This window comes from Galleria mellonella, unplaced genomic scaffold, assembly GCF_026898425.1.
Source record: "Galleria mellonella isolate WM207_F2 unplaced genomic scaffold, CSIRO_AGI_GalMel_v1 utg284, whole genome shotgun sequence".
Classification (NCBI taxonomy): domain Eukaryota; kingdom Metazoa; phylum Arthropoda; class Insecta; order Lepidoptera; family Pyralidae; genus Galleria; species Galleria mellonella.
This window is the reverse complement of record NW_026442065.1, coordinates 1,120,655-1,137,566: the sequence shown is the minus strand read 5'-3', so window position 1 is coordinate 1,137,566 and position 16,912 is coordinate 1,120,655. Positions and strand designations below refer to the sequence as shown.

The 16,912-nt window shown below is 32.9% G+C and overlaps 1 protein-coding gene across 1 annotated transcript in view; it reads right to left on the bottom strand.

Annotated features, from left to right (window-relative positions):
- LOC113512745 (uncharacterized) overlaps positions 1-16,912 on the bottom strand; it is a 582,714-nt gene that overhangs the window by 5,363 nt on the left and 560,439 nt on the right. Inside the window, exon 4 of the mRNA XM_052895562.1 lies at positions 570-948. Coding sequence (XP_052751522.1) covers positions 570-948 — 379 coding nt within the window. The remainder of the gene's footprint in view (positions 1-569; positions 949-16,912) is intronic.

Genomic DNA, 16,912 nt, shown 5'->3' with positions numbered 1-16,912 from the left:
AAGTTTTTAAACCTTTCTAATCAATCATTCAACGTAAGAAATAAAAATGACATTGAATAATTTCAGAGTAACGTATTATTTAACCACTAGTTACTTTGGCTTAGTTGTGTGAATTAGAATAAATAGTTAATTCTGAGTTAATCTGGGATTAAATATACACCAAATTTTATTTAATAAATTTAAGAACACATAAGGATAATAATTATTAGAAATGTTTTATAGGAAGCGAGTCGTGTTAATTAGTAGGAAATTTGAATGAATTTATCATCAAATGTAAACGTACATTTGATATAATACAATATAAGTATATTTAATGTTAAAATTGTCATCTACGGTGTTAATTTACATACAGTATGAAATCGTAGTCATTGGGATCCTTTTAAGCGAGTGTTCTGTGAGGAAAATTGAACATTTCTCCTAAAGTCAAAAAATTTTGAGCTTTCTTGCTAACTTTATAGCTAGATGTACCATATTAAATAGAAAAAAATAACGTCAGTCTCACTAGTAGGTTCTATTATTTCTTTTAAATAAATCTAATGATTACTAATTGTATCCTATATAAAACGTACCTCAAGTGTGCCAGCTCCCATAACCCTAAAAGACGTGGTGGAACTCCACTCGTCAATGCAAATCTTCTCCCTTGTAGATGTAGTCGTGCTGGTCCAGCAGGTAACTTCCTCGATCCTCCACTACCGATCATTACTAAAAACTCCTTCGAGGATCCCAACTGGCCCCCAACTTTAACCTGCCAGGCAATCAGCCTCTCTCTGGTTTCAAAAGCTAAAACTACTGTCACATCTTGACAGATAATGGCAATAGTATTTGATTCTTTGTCTAAAGTGAAGCCAGATTCGAAACCAAGGAAGTGTTGGAGTGAAAGAGAGGCCTTCGTCTGTCCTTTTTTGTAGCGGTCTTTTGGTTCCCGATAAAGTTGGAGATGAAGACAATCTGAAACAAAAACAATGTGTGATAAATAATATTCATTGGAAAATAATAATTAGTGAATATTGTAAGATATCGTGGTTGGGCTATTTTAATCGAATTACGATCACAAACAATATTAGTATATCCTCCAGTTCTCGTAAAATTCCTTGATAACTCTTTCTTTTTGGATATTTAAATCAATCAAACTTATATACAGAATTTCAGTGATGTAAGTTTCATCGTTCTGGAAATATCAATGGTATTTCGTCGAAAGATAATTCGGAGATAACTTGGTTCAGATATTTTATGCAAAGAAATCAATATTTATGGTCAAAAAGGGTAGTCATTCCAGTGTTTACTGGAATGACTAAAAGTAAAGATGAATGGACGAGAAAAATCCATTGTGTTAACAACAAATGACATAGAGAAAGGATAGGAAGACGATGCTAAAAAAAAATCTAAAGTAAACAAAATAATACTATTGGAATGAACTTATTTATGTTTCACTGATATTACAATATAACGAATCAGTGGATAAGCATACATGCATTTTTTTATATTAATTTGGTTGGATAATGGTGTTTTCTTCGCTACAGACTCTATAGAAAATTTAACATGACACACTAAGTTTTTGGTGTTGTCAGATATGAACTTAAAACCACTGGGAGCTGAAAATGTTGGTAGTTTAATAGTAAACGTCATGACGTTAACTATGAAGAAATTAATGTTCATAAAATTAAAATCTTTCCGAATGAAAATGTTATTTCTATAAAACAATAGATTTAACCACCCATAAAAAGGTACACTGAAACTAAAGAGCGATATAGTTCACTCGGTAGGGAGTCAGACCAACAACTCAATTAGGAAAGTGTAGGGAACGTCGTGAGAATTCTATAAAGGGTTTTTTCCAAAGTTGTTCAATAGACGTTTTTTTAACCTACGACGCAACAAGAGAGGTGTTATAAGTTTGACTTGTCTGTATCTTGTATGTCTATGAATTAACGAATGAATTTTTATTTACTAAATAGCTGACGAGATCGAGATGGATCTTTTCTAAAATTTATGAAAATCTGTTCAGGTGTCTGAGGGTTATCTTGAGGTTCTCTGAGGGTTAGCTCTTTTTATCAGTTTGTTTGTGTCAGAGGTTTTTTTAAATTTTTATTACATTTATAGTTATTATTAATACCGTTTCGTTGGATATATTTGTTAAATCGAGTGATTGGTGTAAAAAGAAATATATGATACTAATTGTAAAATGGAGATCAGCAGAAGCTGATCAAAAGGTAGTTTTTTAACTTAATTTAACGAATTGAATTAGGTTTTAAGATTACGTTATAATAATCATCATGTAATTGGTTTCTTTGTGTCAAATTTATATGATTCTTTATTTATTTATTTATAAATTACTCACTACAATTACAGTATCGCAAAACGTGTAGTGAGCCATATGTTTATTACAAATTTAAAAATTTTAAACAACATTTAAAAAATATATCTATTTTGTCATTAAATATATTAATATCCAGCTGCTGAGCAATCAGAGAATTGAGCAGAGAAATAGCTAGACAAGTGGGAGCAAACTGAGCAGTACAGGTGTGAACAGACGGTGCCGATAGTAATCGACGTGCACGCAATCGCATGCAGTGTTGGGGTGCGTACAAAGAACAACGACAGAGTTGCCGGACTGTCTATTCCGCCGTTGACCAACCGATAATAGTGCACCATCAAATTGCACTTTATGTATATATTTATTTATGTTTGCAGATTCTTTTGTATCTTAGATAGAGTCTTAAATTATACAGAGAGAGTGTTTCCATTCAAATGCTTCGAGTCAAAAAGCGGGTCAACATTTTTCATACAATTTTGCGTGACAAATAGTTATGAGTATTTGCTTTATAACTTCTATATTTATTTTAACTTTATAATTTTTGCATGTTTTTAGTGCGTACAAACTCATTTTTTTGTATTAAATAATTGAATATAGATACGTCAAGATATACGTGCGTATGTATATAGAACACTGCCAAAAAACGTTTCAGCTAATTTGACAAATGTTGACCCGTTTTTGAGACTCGATGCTCTACCTATATAATCAAGATTAGAGCATAACGTTACTGTAGCAAATAATTTTACTACAATATCTTATGCTTTTAAATCGAAATATAATCATACAAATACAGATGTTGGTAGCAGAAACGAGTGAGACAAAAGTACGATTTTGCACAACAACTCTCTCATTCTAATTAAACTTGCGATAATACATTTTTGTCAAGATACATAAATCACTAAGTGTGACGTTAGCAACTATTTTATTGCAAGCCACATATCAAATGTTGACGGCGCAAAGCCGCCAGGGGCGCTCGCGTCGTAAACCAAACAAATACATGGAACCGCTTTTATCAGCTTTTTGGCAATCTGTAAATCTGTTTAAGTTTATTGGAGGTTGTAAATCATGACGTGTTTATGTTACATTATGGGATTCTTATGGTGCGAACGGGCACATAAGGTAATATGACGTACATATAACACTAGCAGTTCCTGTGACACCATAGTTTTGGTAATCAAAATTCATTATATTCATCATCGTCATAGTAACTTTTATCTATTTATCAGTGAGGAGTAAGATTTTTTTGTTCAAACTTAAATTTAAGCATTTTTGAATAGTAGATTTTCTCTTTTACTTACTAATAACATTGTATATTGTCTGCTTAATTATTGTGAGCATATTGTTGGTGTGTCTTTTATAAATAAATAAATAAATCTATCCACTGCTGGACGTAACCCTCCCCCTAGAGGGGTTTTGTCAGTAATGGCCACGCTTGGCAGGCAAATCGAGAACCGCAGTTAAGCTTTGGAGATGTTTTAAGAGGGACGCTGCTGCCCATCCCTCGCCCTCCCCTAATCGCCTCTTCCGACGTCAAGAGGAAAGGAAGGAGCGGTCTATTCTATATCAGGACAATAGGGCCGTTAAATATAGATTTTTTTTTATTTTTAAACTTACGAGTATTATTCGATATTTCTTGAGAAAAACGAAAACTTCGAAAAATGCCAATCAATTAGGCTTTATTCCGTACAGACAAACGACCGAAAGCCGTGACCGAGAAGTAACAATATCCACCAATTGAATGAAAAATCTTTAAACGATTCACAAATTACGATAAAATAAGCCACGATCAAAGATCAAAGTTGAAAGAGCTCCGTTTCATCGTAACGAGCGAGTCGGCCGCGTCTGATAAAACACAAATATTCTTTACGTTCAGGGAACTTCTCGCCGATATTAATAAAGTCGGCAAACTTCATAGGAATCCAATATGTTACAAATAACGGAGAGGTCATCACGGTGGAACAACCACGCGAGCGGGGTGTGCACTTAAAATGACCTGTGACATTCAATGACGTTTTAAACAAGATACGTTATACGTACAGATAACTTTCGAATACAGCAGTAACAGACGCCATGTTGTATTTATTTATGTCATTTACATTAAAAGTAATAATAATAAATAACATGGCAAGTGTTTATTATTTATTATATATAGTATTAATTCGATTTCACAATTAGATAGATAGATAAAGTCTTTAATACCAACAATAATAGTTAAAAAAAAAAACAACAATAAATAATAAAAAATTAAACAATTCATTTTACTGGTAACAGGAGCCGCCTCAGCTGCTGCTATATATGCACACCTCCAGTGAGATTTAGATTTTAACGATTGACTTTTTAACGACGATTAATTTTTTAACGTAAGCATGCGTTCTGATCGCCAATACTCATTTTTCGAATGGGAGATTCAATACATTGAACAATAAATAAATAAATAAAAAACTATAACCAAAACCAAAAAAAAAAGCACGCACACTGAATACAAAATTAACGCAATTGATATTAACACAATATTATTAAAAAAAAAAAAACTAAAAAAAAGTTAGTACATTTGTCATGACATAAATATGAAATTAATCCAGCAATTGGAAGTTCATTTTATTTTTGATTTTTATTAAACTGTATTCATGAGAATATGTAAGTCCATAACTATTTACGTAACACCAACCACATAATACATATTAAAATAAAACAATAAATGTTTTAGCGACTACAGGCCAACAAAATGTTATAAAAGGAACTCTACTTCGGAATAAAGAGTATAAACGATTCGTTGCATAAGATTGATATGTTCCATCTCACGCGTCTCGGTGTGGAAAGATTAAATTATTTATCGCAAGCAAACTTTACACACGTCGCCTAATAATATTGGAGTTAAAAAGCTCAGACGAACTCAATTTGATACGCCTCAATACCGTACCTTGAATGATTCCAATAATGTAACTCTATATTATTTTTATGAAAGAAATTTCGTTTCGTCTTTAAGGCGAAAGTTAACGATCACATTAAAACAATTTAGTGCTTATTTAAAAAAAACAATAAAGAGTATTTATCTGTCTCAGATTTTTTTATGCAACTTAGAATGGCAAACAAGCTGACGGTCCACTCGATGGAAAGTGGTAACCGTCGTCTATAGACATGAGCTGTACCATGGACATAACAGAGTATAAATATTTATTTTTATTTTTATTTGTTTATATTTATTTGTTTTTTAAGTTGTGCAACATAAAGTGAATAAATAAATAAATAACTGAATTTATTAGCCAGCCTTTTCTTTCCTGCGGGTATTTATTTATTTATTTATTCATTAGTACAAATATGTGTACATGGCGGACTTAATGCTAAAAGCATTCTCTCCCACTCAACCATAGGGAAGTGTCAGAATACTCGAATGCGGTACTACTAATTATTGATATACATACATACTAAAATTACATATATATACGAATAAATATATATGAATAACAAATATACTTACACATATATGACATATACTATATTATACACGATATTAAGAATAACATAAAGCACTTACTGCTCGGATAAAGTAAAAAAGTGAGCGTGAACGTTTTTTTTGAAAGACGGTTTAGTCGGTAGTTTTTTATCGTATTGACTAAGGGAGACCGAGGGATGGACAGCAGCGTTCTCTTTAAAATATCTCCAATCTCTAACTGCGGGGTCTGAAGGGATTGTTAGTAATGAGGAGGTTAGTCCCCATTGTTATCAATATACCCTATCAGGTCGATCTCTACGCTGTTCCCCCTGGAAACTACCATGACTAATTTATCGTTGCAATCGTCACGATGGGCTCACCTATCACCTCTAACTGGTACACCGCCAGTGTATACCGATAGCGCAGGCGGGGTTACCTTGCCTTTTTCACCTACTAAAACCCTAACTGCGGTTGCTAATCCGCCTGCTAAACGTGGCAACTACTGACAAAACCTCCCAAGAGAGAGGCTCATGTTTAGCAGTAGAAAGTAAAGGTTGATATGATGATGATGAGATATCTTGTGACGTAGTATTCAGCACTGTTTCTAATATATCCGAACCTGCACACTGGAGCAGCTATGCAAACATAATTTTCTGGCGGTAGAAACAAGTGAGATATATAATTCATTCAAATGAAGTTTTTACAAAGCCACCCTCTGTATATTTCGAATAGCACTTGGCCATATGCCAGTGCAGAGAAGTTATTTCAACACGAATTAAAAATGAGGCAGATTCATTCAACCGATTATATTCAAGTCATAATATTGGGGTTATTGTTTTTTAAAAACCAACTTTTTTTTTACAACACAGGGGGCAAACGAGCATTTGCCTCACCTGATGGTAAGTGACTACCGCCGCCCATCATCACCCACAACACCAGCGGCATGGCAGATGTGCTGCCGGCCTTTTAAAAAGGAATATACTCTTTTCTTGAAGGTTATGTTGTCGTATCGGTTCGGAAATACTGCTGCTGGAAGTTGATTCCAAAGAATGGTTGTGCGCAGAAGAAAGTGCCTTGAAAAACGGTGGAAGACCGCCACTCGTCCAGTTGGTGTTGAACGTGTTGTCCGGTGGTGAAAATCAGCAGCGGACTTGAGAAATAAAAAGAAACCCTTATTACCAAGGTTCTAAGAATACAGTAATAAGGAATAGAGCCTCAGTTTTCGGTAGCGATGCCTTATTTTATAGTCAATGAACTTTTATAAGAAACTTTTTGTTTGTTTAAGACCTAAGTTATTGGACTTTAATAATCTTTCAAATGTACCAAAATACAGCTTTTCATATTAGGTTTTTTATTTGAGATATTTTGTTAATGGTGTGTTAAAAATAACAAACTAAATAATTATATAAATATAATATAATAATAATAAATAGAGTAATAACTGTCAAATCGCCCCTAACCATATCGAATTTTAATACGATCTGCAAAATGTGAGCGAGTCAAGTATTATTTACCACAGAAGTTACTATCGACAAATGCCTTTGACTACTCTAATGGTAAACCATGGCTGTGTTTCAGTTTGAAGGGTGGGATATGGCAGTGAATTTACAGGGTACAGAGAAACAAGAGCTGAGTCCTCAGGAATGGCATGGAGGGTATCATGGGATAAACAAGATACTCTGTTATGTACATGGTCTATAGGCGACGGTTACTTCTTTCCATCAGGTGGGCCATCAGCTTGTTCGCCATTCTAAGTTGCACAAAAAAAAAAATTAACTAATATCACCTCGTCCGCTTTATATGAATTTAGTGACACTACAAATAAAGTCTAGATTACGGAACTATTTGCACATCGCCATATAATTAATCGCGCTCGGCAAATTCACCTCACGCTCTAATCTATTTACCGATTCAGCTAAATAATTAGGTGAATCCATCGTGTAATCTCCGCCCGTCCTCTGTGTCACCTTGTGCCTAAATAATCCATTGCCGAATTCCAAAGTTGTTTCCTAATGGAAACAACCCCGTTTTTCCTTCGAGAGACCCGATGAGTCGGCTTTGTGGAAGTTTGCGAATACATTAGCTTTCGGGGAGGACAAAACTGACAAATTTGAGTCGACATCCCCGTACTGCGATGTTGCACCTAATCTCTCGGAGTACCTTTTTCATTACTCAGTTAACGAGCAGTCTTATGCCAGTTTGTATACGGGAGCGCCTTTGGATTGCGTGTTTCGTTTTGTCATCTCTCTGTGTTACAAATTGGCTGGAGTAGTAGACGGGCGGGTTTGCCGAGCTTTGACACTGTACTCTGAAAGGGACTGACTGCCTGTAATTGTGAATCGGGAGTCAAATTAAACCGCCCTAAGAATTGTACCACTATCTAGTTTTACTAACAAATAAACTGACTAGAACGTTTGCAAAGGTTGGTTACATGTTACATATGTACCTAATGAAAGGTTGTCTACAGTAATGTACAGTTTATTACCAGAGTTTCAAATAAGGAAGGATTGTTCGAATTTAGAACTCATGTTCTAATCTTTAACTCAACGCCTAATCAAATTAATAGATTTTATTAATACGTACGTATGCTATATGATCAATGGATCTCCATGACAGGAACAGTTTATGTCAAGTTATTATGAACTTATGCTAAGAATTGGGATCTTCAATGTCCTGTCCTGTAATTGTCGTGAGAGGCAAACCAAGGGAACTTAATTATCGAGAAATGGACAGCAGTGTTCCTCTTAAAACTTCACTAAAAACCTAACTGCGGTTGTCAACCGGTCTGCCAAGCGTGGCAACTACTGGCAAAGCAACTCAATAGGGGGAGGCTTATGTTCAGAAATGGACAGTTAGTGGCTCATATGATAATGATGATGTAATAATTATGCATTTTTATATTTATCAGTAATCACATTGCGCGTAAATAAAATTTATGACAAATCTTACCTTGTTCAATTATTTGAAACCATTTTTCATTAACCGATTTTACTATTAAAATGTATTGATTTACAGTCGCGTGCTTCCAATCTTCATTTATCTCATGTCAAAACAAAGTCACATCGCTGTTTCAATTGTCAAATAACTAATTATAGCCATTGAATTGTTTAATCAATCCACAGCCCCGATTTTGGAAATAAAGGCTTTACAATTTGTAATACGACATCGGCGTCCAATTGTTTTGATTTGCGTCGCGTAATAAATTGAAGACGCTCTTTGTTGGTTACAATTTGGTTGAATGTTTTACAATTAAAAGTGTTTTGTATCTTGAGAGATATAAATATAGAATCAATAACGACCGTAGCTGTTGAACCGATCTCCAATCTTGTACATGACAATAAATTTCATTCGATGGGTTACAAGTGGCTTGAAAGCAAAGTAACAATGAATCCAATTTACAATGTAAATAATATTGTTAAAGAATATGACGTATTTACTTAAAGACAAATAGGTAATATAATATCATGTATGTAGTATATTGGAAATTATTGTTCCTAAGGTTGGCAACATTGGAAAATGTAATTAAGTAAGTGTCATGGCGTCCTTCAATAAAAGTGTGCATTCATTTCAAGCAGTTATTTTTTTTATTATTATAAAGGCAAGTTATTTAAGCGTGCAAAGTACATCAAATGTTTTACAACATTATAAAATGGCGACGAAGTAAAAGTATTTATAATTCGCAAGTGCTATTTTTCATTTTTGTAATTTGTTTAAAAGTTACAAATTACAACCGACATGGCGTCAAATATTTCATTTAAACCCTTTCAAGAAGGAGATGATATTAACTGTTTTTTGGAAAGGATGGAACAGCATTTTACTGCAAACCAAATAAATGAAGCAAGACAGCTACCAACCCTGTTAATTTCCTTACATCAAGATGTATACAAAATTTTGAAAAGCATGGTGCATCCATCTTTACCGAAAGAAAAATCATACAGGGAAATTGAAGAAGTTTTAAAATTAAGGTTTCAGCCAAGAGTTGCCCATTTCAGAAAAAGAATGAAGTTTTACAATTTACGGCAGGCGGAGGGTGAGTCATCATCCAAGTGGTTTGCTCGTGTCAAAGAAGCGGCAACAGAGTGCAATTTTGGAAAAGGAATAGAAGAGTATGTCAAGGACAAATTTATTACGGGAATGTTACCAGGGCCGATACAAGATAGATTATGTGAAGAGCCTGTAACAAAGGATACTCAAGATTTATTGGAGATAGCTTTAAATAAGGAATCATCATTTCAACAAAGTGATTTAGTGTCAGTGAATAAAATTTCAAATAAATTTAATAGTAAACAATCTAGTGCACAGGTAAAAATAAAAACATTTAATAAACAGGAATGTGACAAGAGTCCCCAAGGTAATATTTTAAAATGTGTTCTTGTGGAAAACCTAATCATTCATTTGCTAGATGTAAATACAAGTCTTATAAATGTAAAATTTGTAATAAAATAGGACATTTAGCATTAGTGTGTAAAAATAAGCCTACAAATAATATAAATATTGAAAATAATTCAGTGGATATATTTACAGTAAAACATGAGTCACACATTAATTATATTTCTCCTTTTATGATAAAATGTTATGTAAATTCAATACCATTAGATATGGAATTGGATACAGGAGCGACTGTTTCTTGCATTCCTTATAAGATTTATAAAGAAAAATTTTGTAATGTTAAATTAAACCATACTGCATTGGAATTAAAAACATATAGTGGTCAATTGGTGAAGCCAAGTGGTGAAATTTCAGTTAATTTAAAATTAAATGGAAAAGAAGTTCATTGTTCTTTGTTAGTAGTGGAAAATGGATGTAGAAATTTATTTGGTAGAGATTTAATGAATCTTTTTGATATGGACATGAAAGAGTTAATAGGTTTGAATTCTGTAAGCGTTTCAAATTTAGAAAGCATTTTGCAAGAGTATTCAGATGTTTTTAAAAATGAATTAGGTGTTATTAAGGGTGAAGAGATTTGTCTAGAATTAAAAGAAAACACTAAGCCGATTTTCATGAAACCTAGACCCATTCCATTTTCATTTAAGGAAAAGGTAGATCAGGAGTTGACAAAATTAGAAAAAGAAGGCGTTATTTCCAAGGTGGATAATTCTGATTGGGGTACACCTTTAGTTCCAGTTATCAAAGAGAATGGTCAATTAAGGTTATGTGCTAATTATAAAATTACTGTTAATAAATATTTGAAAGAGTTTAATCACCCAATACCTAGAATTGAGGATATATTTACAGCTTTACAAGGAGGTGAAAAGTTCAGTAGATTGGATTTAAGAAATGCTTTTAATCATTTGATATTAAACGAAGCCACAGGGAAGTTGTTAGCTTGGTCCACACCAAGAGGTATATATAAATTACATAGATTGCCCTATGGTACTAAACCAGCTAGTGCTATATTTCAAGCAAAACTTGAAAAGATTTTGTTAGGAGCCAAAGGAGTAGTAAATTTCATTGATGATGTAGTAGTCACTGGAAATAATGACCTTGAGCACCTTCAAAATTTAAAGGAAGTTTTAAAACGCTTTAAAGAGGCAGGTATTAGGCTCAATAAAGATAAATGTACTTTCTTTCAAAAGGACATTAAATATTTAGGTCATATTATTTCTGAAAAGGGATTATCTAAAGATATGTCAAAAGTGAACTCTATAATTAAGGCACCTGCACCTACAAATGTTTCAGAAGCTCGTGCATGGTTAGGGATGGTTAATTATTATGGTAAATTCATCAAAAATTTATCTATTAAATTAAAGCCTATATATAATTTATTACAGAAAAATATTAAATTTAATTGGACAAAAGAATGTCAAAAAAGTTTTGATACAATTAAGAAAGATATTATTTCAGATAATGTGTTTATTAATTATAGTAGAGATTTACCTTTGCGTTTAGCTTGTGATGCTTCACAAAATGGAATAGGAGCAGTTTTAAGTCATATTTTGCCAGACGGGACAGAAAGACCCATCAGTTTTATTTCCAGAGTTTATACCAAAGCGGAGAAAGGTTACTCCATGATTCATAAAGAAGCTTTAGCAATTTATTGGGCTGTTCAGAAATTATATCAGTATTTAATAGGTAGAAAGTTTGAATTATTATCTGATCATAAACCATTATTGGCATTGTTTGGTGAACATAAAAGCTTACCACAAATGGCAGCAGGGCGTCTGCAACGATGGTCATTGTATTTGTCAAGTTTTGATTATACATTTAAACATATTAAAGGTATTGAAAATGTTAAAGCTGATTGTATGTCAAGATTGCCATTGCAGTCAACAGTGTTAAACAGTAATAATCAAGAATGTGATTATATTAATTTTATTGAAGATCAGAATATTATAGATATAAATTTAATTCGATCTGAAACTAGAAAGGATCCAATTTTAAGTAGTGTTTACAACATGATAAGGTATGGATTTCCTAAACATATGAAAAATGAAGCTTTTAAACCATTTATTAACCGTAAAAGTGAATTATATATTGAGAGTGGAGTTATTATGTGGGGGTATCGCATAGTAATACCTAAGAAATTACAGAATAATTTATTAAAGGAGCTTCATGTTTCACATGAGGGCATTGTTAAAATGAAGAACAATGCAAGGTCTTATTTTTGGTTTCCAAATTTAGATAATAGTATTGAAAATTTTGTTAAGTCTTGTCAAGTTTGTATGTCTGCAAGACCAGAACCTCAAAAGTCTAAAATTATTTCATGGCCTAGAACTAATTTTCCATATGAAAGAGTACATGCTGATTTCCTAGGACCTATAAAGGGTAAAATGATATTATTAATTGTAGATTGTTATACTAAGTGGCCAGAGGCATTTATTATGAAAAATTTAGATTGTAATACAACTGTAGAAAAATTTCGTGAATGTTTTAGCAGATTTGGTTTACCGAAAGTAGTAGTAACAGATAATGCAGCTACATTTTGTTCTAAAGAATTTTCTGAATTTCTTTTTAAAAATGGGATTCAACATGAGACATCACCACCCTTTCATCCAGCTTCTAATGGCTTTGCAGAAAATGCAGTAAAGAATTTTAAGAATTCTATGTACAAGTCATTAAGTGATGTCAAGAATAGAAATGTGTCTTTTGAAACTTTAATGTGTAGATATCTTTTTCATTATAGAAATTCAATACATTGTTTTACTAATGTTTCACCAGCTGAAGCTATGTTTAATAGAAAACTTAGATCCAGATTAGATTTATTATCTACTAAAAAGGAAATAAACCAGAAAATAACAGTAGGGAAAAGAGAGGAAAAATTTAAAGAGGGAGATTATGTTTATTGTAGAGATTATAGAAATCCTAATAAGAAGAAATTTGTTAAGTGTATAATTGATGAAGTTTTGGGTCAAAGAACATATTTATGTAAAGTTTTAGAGGATAATTTAATTTGGAAACGTCATTTGGACCAAATAATACGTTCTTTGTCTCAGAATCAGAAGGAACATGTAAGTGAAACTGGTAAAAATATATTAAATGATAATGTGATTAATGATTCTCATGAATCTATTTACAATAATTATGATAAAAATGGTAATGATAATTCAGACACAATTGTAATTGATCCAGTTTCAGAGGTAACAGATAACATTTGTAATAATAGTAATATAGCCTCTGAAATTGTTACTAATCAAAATGAAGAAGTAGCTTGTGCTAGTAATTCTTTTGAAAGTTCTCATTCAAGTCAAATATTGAGGCGTTCTGAAAGACAGAGGCGAGCACCTCAACGTTTGAACTTGTAAAGGGAGAGTATTGTAGTATATTGGAAATTATTGTTCCTAAGGTTGGCAACATTGGAAAATGTAATTAAGTAAGTGTCATGGCGTCCTTCAATAAAAGTGTGCATTCATTTCAAGCAGTTATTTTTTTTATTATTATAAAGGCAAGTTATTTAAGCGTGCAAAGTACATCAAATGTTTTACAACATTATAATGTATATAAAATTGAGTTTTATCCGCGGTCCTTCCTGAAAACCATTATCAATAAACCCTGGTGAATTCGTTACGAGGTACCAACTGACCTCCTTTCGTCCTCGCCTATCATTTCTCAATGGCGCCCTACCATCATTTACCGATACTAGCATTAACATCTTAAAAAAAGTCTTCTGGGAATAAAAAGCTGTTATGATATACTATATTCTCTTTCTATTATCTATAGTTTTTATATTAGTATAGAAAAAAAAGAAGAACATCAGTTTCCACATTCTTTCTTCTTAGAGAAATTTCGTGTCTCTATCATTAGCAATACCATATATTTATAACGCAGAAAATAGTTTTATTTTTAGGTTTGCTTTCATAGTTGGTATTCCAAAAGCTTGGTATTTGGAACTTTTCTCTAGCTGTGATGTATTGTGCATTGTTTCATACGGTGCTAATTATAGTTAGAAATGGGCATCTCTTACTGTATATTTCTTATTAGCGTACTGGGCTCTTAACTTGTTGTTAAATTCAAACAGCCAAATATTCTTATTAATATTATTATATAAATGATTTCATTTAATAATTCTAAATTTATGTTTCTTTATCTGACACAGACACGCAGAGATCACAAATTGTTGTCTACCATCGAGTTACGATAATGTACGTATGCAATAATTCAGCACGAATATTGGAAGTTCAATTAATATGGATAGCATACTAAATTACAAGAGTAAATCAGCTGTAATTAAATGCCCTCATAGAATTGGTGGATTACACTATTACTGTGAGGCTAATAAATTCCTAGCTCAAAACAGATCATATTGCTGATTAGCGATACATTTGTTGATTGTACAACATGGAGAAAATCGTGCTGGATCAACCATATTTTCTGTACATACATATTTCTACTAAATTATTTAGCGCAGTTTTTTTATAACATAGGGGGCAAACGGGCATGCGTCTTACCTGATGGTAAGTGACTACTGCCACCCATAAGCACCCGCTATATCAGAGGCATTGCAGATGTGCTGACGGCCTTTTAAAATATGCTTTTGAAAGTTACGATATCGTATTGGTTCAGAAATACTGCTGCTGGAAATTGATTCCAAGTTTTATCCAAATTAGTACTATGTACTGATTGAGAAAGATTTTTATTTCCACATATAGCTCAAGCAAGTGTCAACCGTTTGGAAAAAAAGGCTCTTGGTTAGTAATCCGATGCAGGCAAGCGCAGTATGTGGAAACTCCATGTGAAATGAGAGACGATTTCAGAAGTAATGTAAGAAGTCGCTGGATGCAAGCTCGAAATCATAATTTGTGGCGAGATATGTGACGAAGTATGATCCCATATCTATATTGTTATATCTTGATTACACAAGCCTTCTGCTTAACATAATCTATGTTTGTTACAATAGAACTTAATGATAGATTAATAAATATTTTTCTAAACTAAGTGTTCAATAATCAATATTTAATAACTATCATATCAGTTTTTACAGTTCACTTTTGAATATAGGCCTCCCCCATAAGGGGTATTATGCTAGTAGCTGCCACGCTTGGCAGGCGGGTTGGTAACCGCAGTTAAACTTTTAAGATGTTTTAAGCGGGACGCTGATGTCCATTTCTCGACTATTAAATTCTCTTAGCCTCTTACGACACCCACAGGAAAGGAAGGTGTTGCCTATTTTTATATTTTCATAAAATTCTATTGTAAAATGATAATAAAGTTTTTTTTTTTTATTGTGTCTTACTATACTATTTCCACATTTGCGTTCGCAGTTAGCACAACATTAGACACACAACATGCCATCTGCTCGCATTGATTGAACGCTGCTTTGTTGCATTGATTAGTGCATTATTGGTTGTGCTCATTGGAGTGTTCATAGCTGAGTACCATTCGTTAGACAATTTAGTACAATAAGGGAAAGGAATGTTAAGTCACTTGTTGATCCTGACATGGTATATGTAGTCTCAAGTGTGCATATGTGTGTGTGTGTGTGTGTGCGCGTGTGTGTGCGTGCGTGTGTGTGTGTGTGTGTGTATGTGTATTTACTAAAATTAATTTAAAGAATTTTGTTATTAATAAATATTAATGTTGTTATTATATACGTAACCTCAATAATTTCCAACCGATTACTAACCATACATACAATTTGTATTACCAAAAATAAAAAATAAAATCCTCTTTATAATTAGTGTAGATTGGTTTTTAATTTTTGAAATAGCTTTACAAATAATCTATTTCACGTAACGTTCGTGGAATTATTCACAATTTATATCAGTTTAAAAAAGAAAACTCATAATCATTCTCATCACTTCCTTATTCCTATTATTCTGGAAGTAATGTAAAATATCTGGCAAATGTCCAGAGTATCGTTCCAGACCCCAGTTTCCCACATTCCGTCACAATCAGATAAGCAACAGAGCGATTTCCCCACTAAATAATCCGACACATAATGCATAATATTTGCCTAAGATAAACTGATATTCCTAATCCTGTTATAACGCGGCTCATTTATGAAGCCGTCGTTCTATTAATGGGATCAGTGGCGTGATGTGTAATGCGATTTTAACGGGTTGCATATTATTCGAGATAGTGGTTTTCACGCTGTACCGATTGAAGGGTGGAATAGAATTATGAACGGGTATTGATAAGGAAATAGCATTGGGATCCAATCACTCTTACTGTTAATGTAATTTAAAATACCCATTTAGTTATTTGATTAGAATTATTCTGTTTAATTCCGCTACCGTTAGTATGTGTGTGACTGCCAACACTAGAAGATTGACTACCACTATTAGTACCAAAAGTTCCACAAAGTTCCATATAGAACACCAATCTCCTACTGTCATTTTATTTACGTACCTTTTACGACATGAGTCGCTACTTCTGAGGGCCTACCATGCAATGTTTTCCGAAATTTCGGAGCCGAACGAAACACACATTTGATGTTAAAATTACATATTTAATACATGCCGTTTAAAAACATTAAAAATATTAAAATATTATTCCTTTAGACTTTTATAGTAGGATTTATGACGAACAAAATATTAAGCTCCATTTACTGGACCGATTTAGATATGAACAAAAACACGAAATTGAGTCCGAAACTTCGGAATTTCATTTCATGGTAGGCCCCCTGGTATTAATAGTGGTGGTCAATCTTCTAGTGTCGGCAGTCACACACATACTAATGGTAGCGGAATTAAACAAAATAATGCTAATCAAATAACTAGTGATATGAATTT